The sequence below is a fragment of the Trachinotus anak genome, unplaced genomic scaffold (genome assembly GCF_046630095.1).
Source record: "Trachinotus anak isolate AG129_WGS33_773 ecotype Australia unplaced genomic scaffold, CSIRO_AGI_Tana_v1 ptg000013l, whole genome shotgun sequence".
NCBI classification, from domain to species: domain Eukaryota; kingdom Metazoa; phylum Chordata; class Actinopteri; order Carangiformes; family Carangidae; genus Trachinotus; species Trachinotus anak.
Genome location: NW_027273864.1, coordinates 15,262,361 through 15,270,540, shown reverse-complemented (window position 1 = coordinate 15,270,540; position 8,180 = coordinate 15,262,361). Strand labels below are relative to the sequence as shown.

At 39.8% G+C, this 8,180-nt stretch overlaps 1 protein-coding gene across 1 annotated transcript in view; it reads left to right on the top strand.

Annotated features, from left to right (window-relative positions):
- The first annotated feature begins 1,140 nt into the window (after positions 1-1,140).
- LOC139630143 (guanine nucleotide-binding protein G(i) subunit alpha-2-like) overlaps positions 1,141-8,180 on the top strand; it is a 51,327-nt gene continuing 44,287 nt past the window's right edge. The window contains exon 1 of the mRNA XM_071493285.1: positions 1,141-1,982. Coding sequence (XP_071349386.1) covers positions 1,865-1,982 — 118 coding nt within the window. The 5' untranslated portion in view covers positions 1,141-1,864. The remainder of the gene's footprint in view (positions 1,983-8,180) is intronic.

Here is an 8,180-nt window from a genome sequence, read left to right as displayed (position 1 = left end):
ATTATGGAGGGTGTTTTGGCTTTTTCAGAGCATTTTATAAATTAGGAAAATGAAAGTAGATTAATAACCTGAGTTTTAGGCCTGCACCTGACAGGAGGATTTGTGGGAATGCCAATCCAGGTTCAACAGGCAACTTTCACATCTTACACACTGAACACAGAGACTGGCTTTCAATGATGTAGGAGATATCTTGGATCCAGTAGGTAACCTTTTGTAATTAAAAGTATTTGCAAATTCATAGATTCCGGATTTTTCCCTTGGGGAGGAGGTGTATATTATTTTAAGAATTTAACGTTGATTTTTTTTGTTTTGTTTTTTTGTTGTTTTCTTCAAACATATCTAGAGGGGATCTTTGAATAATATTTTGAATGCAGAGCCTTTATTTTTGCGCTGTAGTAGGCTTTTTACATAATTAAACAACATGAAGACTTCGGTCACCACTGTTATGTATTTTGTCGTTTTAGATTTGACGGGTATGGAGTGGTAATAGGTGTGTTGTTTATGAAATAGCGATGATGTGAAGGTGATGAAGGAAACTCCGCTGACACCGTCTTGCTTGTATATAAAGAGGTTTATTACAAAGAAGTCCAGCATCAAATCAAGCACCCTGGGTTGCCTGAGAGAGGATTCAAAGCCAATATGATTCTCCTCTGAATAACAGCCCTAACTACCCGATTATATAGGTTGGTTGTTGTCATGAAGCTAAGACAAGATATAGCCTACGGTTCATATCTAAATGGACCTCATTTCCTAAGACAAAGAAGCACTCATCTCCCATGTCCTTTTGACCTAGGGCCCCTAACTGAATGTACCAGACCCAGGAGGCCACATAACATAAGGAACTTAAAACACTACAACATACAAAACCCAGGAAGTCACAAGGCATATGGAACTTAGGACACTCCGGGTGCCATTTGTTAAAAACTTTGTATTAAAAAAAACAAAACAAAACACCCCTAACCTTTAATCTAGTCAAGTATGGCCGCTCACACTTGTGGCTGTGACTCCAATGAAGTCCAATGTAGGTATTTCCCGTAACTCTTGTGGGAAACGGTACTTTGACTCTTTGCCTACATTTCCCATGAAGCACTCGAAGTGGGCGGTGTTTTTTTTTTTTTTCTGGAGAAGGTCGGCGCTGTTGCTGCTGCTTTCTCGGAGGTGACGCGCTGTCTCGTTGTTTGTCGGGTGGAGGAGAACTTCACGGCGGCTCCGGGTGTGGCTTCAAACGTGATAAATCTCAACGTGGGGAAAGAATGCGTAAAGGCAATTGGGATTTAAAAAAACTTATAAAACAGCAAAGATAAACAAAAAAAAAGCGAGTAGTGTCTGGCAGCAGGAACCCGTGTGCTCGGTTTTCAACAGCTGGAATACTTTTTTGTTTTTGTTTTGCTTTTTTTTGCCTTTTGCTGAACTTCGTGGCCCGTTTTCGTGCGTTCAGTCCGCTCCGATGGTGTGTTGTAGGAAATACCGAATGAGCTAAAAGTCAGCCGTCCTCAAAAAGTTGCTTAAGCTGGGGTTTTCTTTTTCTTTTTCTTTTTTTTCCGGTCGCTGGACAACTTCTCCACGCTCATAAGAAACCACCAATGCTGAGCAACATTACTGACTGAACAGGCAGCGAGTCTTTGGGACTTTCGTACATTAGAAATCCAAGTTCAACTCGCTTTTATGATTCTCGTTCCCACCCGCGGATGAACGGACTCCGTCATTCTTGAAAAAGGGAAGTCACCTTACTCAACTTCAACCCTTGTTTTTTTTTTTTTTTTAAAAAAAAGGGGGTTTTCGGACTCAGCTGTTAAATTTTTTTTTTTTACCCCAGGTGATATTTTCCCACTAAACAGCAGACCTGAAGCGCGCACTAGGAACCATGGGTTGTACAGTTAGTCAGGAAGATAAAGCCGCGGCCGAGAGGTCTAAAATGATTGATAAAAACCTGAGAGAAGATGGAGAGAAGGCGGCCAGAGAAGTGAAACTGCTGTTGCTGGGTGAGTTGTCTGTCACAACACTGACACTGGGTTGCAAATGTGTCACATTTAATGGCCACAAACGAATTATGCAACAGCATGAAATACTTGGACATTTGCACAAATATGACACAGGAATATGAGACAAAAAGTCACTGAGCAAGTTATTATTATTATTATTTTTTTTTTTTTTTTGAGGCAGTGCTATTAATAGTAACATTTATTCTCCCTTAAAAATGTGGCCTTGGACCCTGTCCTTCATGCTCATCAACTGTTTCAGTAACAACACCTCTCTGAATTGTTTGGACTGAGTGTTTCCTTCACCCGCCTCCTGAGGAGACAAACGTGGCAGCAGTAAATGCCACCGGACGTGCATGTGTTTGTGTGAGTGCAGCAGCAGCAGCAGCAGCAGCAGCAGCAGCCCTGTGAACCACACCTGCCAATGTCCCAATGTCCCAGTTCACATGTTTAAAAAAGTAGCATGTCCTTGTGCACCTGGCCTTCATCCTAGGATCTGCTTTGAGATAAACATATGGGCTTTATTTAGGATGTTTTGGAAAGTTTGGAGTTGAAAGAGCACCATGGAGCACATGCCCCCCCCCCCATCTAATGGATTTCAACGAAGAGTGCCAGATTTTTTTTATTTATTTATTCTGGCAGGATAGTCAAAATTGCCAGTCTCATGCTTATGTTTGGAGTGGTTTCCTCCCAGTAGGACAGGACTGAGGGGTCAGACACGCCAGAGTCTGGTTGATAATGAGTGGGCTGCTGTTTGGATAGAGGGTGAACAACCCTGGCTGTTCCAAGCAGTGGTTAGAGCATTCACATGTATCCACATGCATTCCTACAAACATACAGAAAACATCCTATTGAAAGCACTGCTTGGTAGCAAGAGAGAATTGCTTTCCCAGGCTTTGCTACATACAATTACAGGACATATTGTTGTTGAATTAAGTTAATCTGAACTCTTCTCTCAAAGTCTTGTTATTGAAGCCATACTGACAACTTGCCCGTTAAGTTTACTGTCCACGTTCTTATCCATTTTAGATGGAGCTACCATTTTAGGCTGCCTGCTGTTTTTATGGAAAAGCTTCAGAACCTTAAAGCTTCAAAACCTTACCTGACATCGAACTCAGAGATACAGAAAGAAAGGAAGTGGCAATTCTTAGCGGTTGTTTAACCAGTAATTGGTATGAATTTAAAGTTGAGATCTGTAAACTCCTGCGCCAGTGATATGTTTCATCTCATTGATTTACTCTCCAGAAGTTACTCCAGTTATTGCCTCAAGGGAATCAATACAGTTTTCTAAACTAACAGTGCGTCATTTTGTTAGGCTATACAGTGATTTTATTGAGGACACCTTTGTGTACATATGCTCAGGTTTGAACTGATATTGATCTGGTTGAGCAGAGTAATCTAAAGGAACTAGAAAGACTTTGGAACATTAATTTACACCTAGGAACATAATTTTAGAGGATCCTGTATGGAGCCTTAAACTAAACACGAGTATCAATACTTGTCAGGGTAAATGGAGCATTTTTTTCCTGTTTAGTTTTGCACCACTGTCAAATATAAGCTACTTCCTTTCTATAGCATGTTTAAATCAGAAATAATTTGGGGTATTAAATGTATTTAGCACCCAGTGCAGCCCATGCATTTAGTAGCAGCTTGGTAATCACAGAATGACAGCACTGATTTGTCATCCTCTTTCCTGACAGAAAACAGAAAATTCTGTTTAAATTGGTAGGGAACACATACTGTGTTTTTCTTTCCCGGGTCTTTGAAGAGACGGCTGGTTGTTAAGTCCTGCCCCTGGTTAGAGGGCTAATTGCATACTCTGCTCTGTACGGCAGGTTTCATATCAGTAATTACCATCCGGTGCAGTGTGTGAGGGTTGAGAGGAATTATAGGAGAGGCCTGAATCTGAACCGTAGGTTCACGTTAAGTCTTACGTCACGCCAGTAAGGTTTTTCCCTTCACTTGTGCCATTTAAAAAAACATGTCACATGCAAAGGCTGGGATGTCTTGTGATGGATTTCTGGTCTCTGAAAAGTGAAATTTACATTTACATCTCCATGGGAAAAGCAGTTGTGCATTCATTTTACCTTCAAGATTGTTAAAATCTAATTTTCACACTGATTTTGGTGCCAGCCTGTTTTTCTTTTCTTTCTATCCTGCTAATAGACTTAAGTTAATGACAGTGCTTCCGTATAATTTCATTGTGCTTTCTTGGAAAACATAATCCGATTATTAAAAGATGCAATATTATATTTTGCAGTCATAGCTGAAATCGGGATCTTTCTATTCAATAGCAGTGTATGTGACAGAGGTGTGACATCCTTCCAGAGGTGCTACATCACACCTCCAGGTATGCTTTTCAGCACTCACATCTGCCACCATAGTATCTGTTGGAACAGCTGAGAAAAGTCGCACTGCTTCCTTCATGACACACCAGTAAGCAGTCTGTCCAGTGAAGCCTAACTTGTGAACGGTAGTCTCATGTCCTTCCAAAGCAAACCCAAGAGATTCTGAGATCTCTGCGGGGTTTAGGCTGAAGGATGAGCCTCGTTTCTACTAACTGACAGAGACAGAAATGATGGCTCTCTTTTTTGAATTTTCTCTGAATCATTCCCTTCTTCAACAAGCTGAGGAAGTCTAACCACAAAAAGCTTAATCAAAGCTTCATCTTTTACCTGGTGTAAACTAACAAATGCAATAAGGAATTTCCATGGCAACTGCTTTGCACTAATTATGCCTTACCAAAAGAAGGTTGTATTAGTTTTGTCTTGTTAGTTGTCCCTAGAGAAGCCATTAGTTAATGTAGCAGAGAGGACTTCATACTGTTAAGGCTTAATCTTTCATTAACAGGAAGCACTCATTCACAGGCTTCTCTGCCGATTCTGGTCTTTGACTGACATTTAATCTCCTCCCTGTCGACAACAGAAAATTTGCTGCTCACTTCAGTTGATTTTCTTGGTTATTTGGCTCACCAACCTTTTTTTTTTTTCAGCTCAGCACAAATGAAAGTTCCTTTTGGCAGCATGCTCTGCTTAAACTGTGAGAACAGCAGTCTGGTAGTAGGAAATATCTCTACATGACTTACTGTTAGCGCCCATACACACACACATACACATGCACGCACACACAATTCAGTATTAATTGTACATAAACACATTTGCTCAGAGGCTTGACAGGCAATTCTGTTATGTAAATACTTTGGCATACTGAATGCATGCATGCAGCCTAGGGCACAGCAGAAAGGGACATCTACTTCTCACACAGATATATAGACATTTTACTGAAAAAAAAAATGCACACACACACATATATATATATATATATATATATATATATATATATATATATATATATATAGGCATTTTACTATCATGTCAACATGACTTGCTTAGGGTGATAAATAAAGACAGTTTTATAGGGCTGTGGCTAAAAAATGCTGACCATGTTCTTAGAAGAAAAACAACTTGGTCTATTTTGAGCAACTGATATGGCAGCACTGTTATTCATTTCCATTGAGAATAGTAGATGTGTTGTTTTTTTATGGCATGACATATATAAAGCCTGCACTGCACTTCTTTATGACTTGGTCGTTGCTACAGTGTAGAATTGGCTTGGATTCCATTACATAGCTCCTCGTGGTTACTGCAGTAAGGCTGCCACATGTAACAATGTAAGGCTGACATGATGTTTAGCCTGCAGCAGGTTTTGTTCATGATCAAAGCATCAGATGGTTAACCTAAAATGAAGGTGGCAGACACATTACATCGTCCATACCATGGGGTGGGAAATGTGCTGTTAATGTTTTCAGGCTAAGAATATATTATCTATGTGTGGAGAGAGGATGTAAAGAGTAGCTTGTATAACTCTAGCACGGTCACCTTGACAGTTTTTTCCAAACAGTGGTCATTATTTTGAACCAACATTGACTTTTTTTAACCGCAGACAAAAGAAGAAAGCACATGATATAAAACCAGTCATTTTCTCTTCCTCTTTTACATCTGGGCTCTGCTGTGTGCGTGAGGATGCTCACTCATTAGTTTGCCTTCTTTCCTAAAGCCATGACCACGAAGGAGGGAAATAGACTTCTAGTGAGCACTGGAGCAGTTATTGGAGAATATGGACTCCAAAAAGAAAAGAAAAAAAAAATATCAAGGTAGATATATTTAAATAGTGGATATTATAATATTACATTTTCTAAACACTCAGTACTATCTAATATCTACTGCCTTACATATTCCAAAAAAAAACAAATAGTGGCAACTGGCAGGCCATGAGCCAGGTAGACTGGTTCTAGCTGACCTTCCACCATTGACTATTGTTCATACTTCTGCTGATCTACTGATACAGTGTTGCTTATAATCAGCTTCACTTACGGTCCATTGACAGATATCACTTCCTTCTGAGAAATAATACATTTCTTAGTGCTATGTCTATAATCATTTGGCATTAATGCTCAAACCAGTGGCATCTTCCATAGTGAACATTGTAATGTGCCAATTACAATTTTGGCCAAGTGATCCTATCCACATGAAATAAACCCTCATTGTGTTTTCGTTCAAATCTTGCCCAACCTGCCCATCCTAGACCGATTAGTATGACAGCCATGACAGTGTTGTGAAATTAGAGCCTGTCCATTCATGTCAGAAATGGATTTTCCTGGAAGCGTTTATCTTGCTTTGCAGTGTCACATCACCTAGACCTGGGTTTGACCACTATGTCCATCAGATAAACTTCTGGAATGAAAATAATTGGTTATCTTTCCAATAATAGGCTTTTACAGACTCAGACAGTCATGCAGTTCATAATGCCTTTTAACCATATTTTTAGGCAGTGATTGAGAGAGGCGCATTGAGGAAGATGGAAATCTATTTTCTATAATATAATCATATCTCTAAAAATACTAAATGGAATAAGCTTGTGAATATAAACACATACACACATATCAGTCAGTTCAGAGTACAGTTTTTCCCTTTAAATTTTTTTTTCCCCCATTTATTTATAAATTTATGGATAAAATATTGTACTTTATTTTACTGCTGCAATAAAATGAAAGAGTGAAACACATCAGTGTGATTTTAGTTCATGTAATTTTATTAGGTTGTAACCTCTATCACACATCTTCAAAGGCAGTTTCCTCCTGTGGGCTCCTGGAGAACAAACAGTTACCTTAATTTCTCTTAAATGCTTTGATTAGGTAACTTTCTCAAAGTGTGGCACTGCAGACACAGTATTGATTAGAGAGAGAGAGGGCCTCTATTGACTAGCCTAGCCACTGCTACTGTTTGTGAAAGGCATCAATCTAAGCAGAGCTGAGCTGGGAAACCTGAGCTACAGCTACTGTGATAGCATGGTAACAGAAGCAGAGAGCTTGGTCCTCTCTCTGATCTGATCTCTCATCCAGTTAATATTTATTTAGCGGTTGGTTATTAGAGAAAAAAAAGTTCAGATGCTCCTGTCAGGCCCAATTTGTTTTTACCGGAAAAACAGAGAAGTAGTACACCTAGCAGGAGTTAAATAATTTAACATTCCAATCCAAAAAATACTTAAAACCAGAAATTATCCAGAAGAACTACATCTGTTAATATGTCTCATATGATGTAGTGCATCCTGTGCTGAATGAAAGGGTTAAGTTTTAGCAATGCATTGTAACCAAAACTTAAGTTGCCTGTACAGTCACCTACTTACTGTTGATAGTCATGTTTGATGACAAAACATGGTGACACGCTCCACTGCTGGTCAGCCCATGTGGTCAGCACAGCATAGAAACTGAGTTCCCCAATCTTATAAAAGTCAGTAGAAGAGTTTTATTAGGTACAGTAGGCTGATTATAGAGACCTGGATTTCTCTGCAGAAAGCGAGTCGGACTGACCTGTCCCACAGGTATAAACAGCTCTACGTCTGTGTGCCTGCTCTGGCAGCTGAGGACACTTTCACAGCTCCCCAAGAAATCTCATCTGAGCATCAGATACTGAGCATCTGCATTGTAACCGATATTTACCACAAGCATGATTGGCAAAAATGTGCCACTTCTATGAGATTTATCAAATGAGTTACTGCCCTATGTTTTTGGGTGACTTGACCTTGTTTACTCAACAGTCTGCACCACAGTGCTGCCCAATTAGCTGTGTGACTCACTGGAAAGCAGATCTGTGAGTGTGTATGTGAACGGTCTGAATATCCTGCAATTACAGGGAGAGCTCT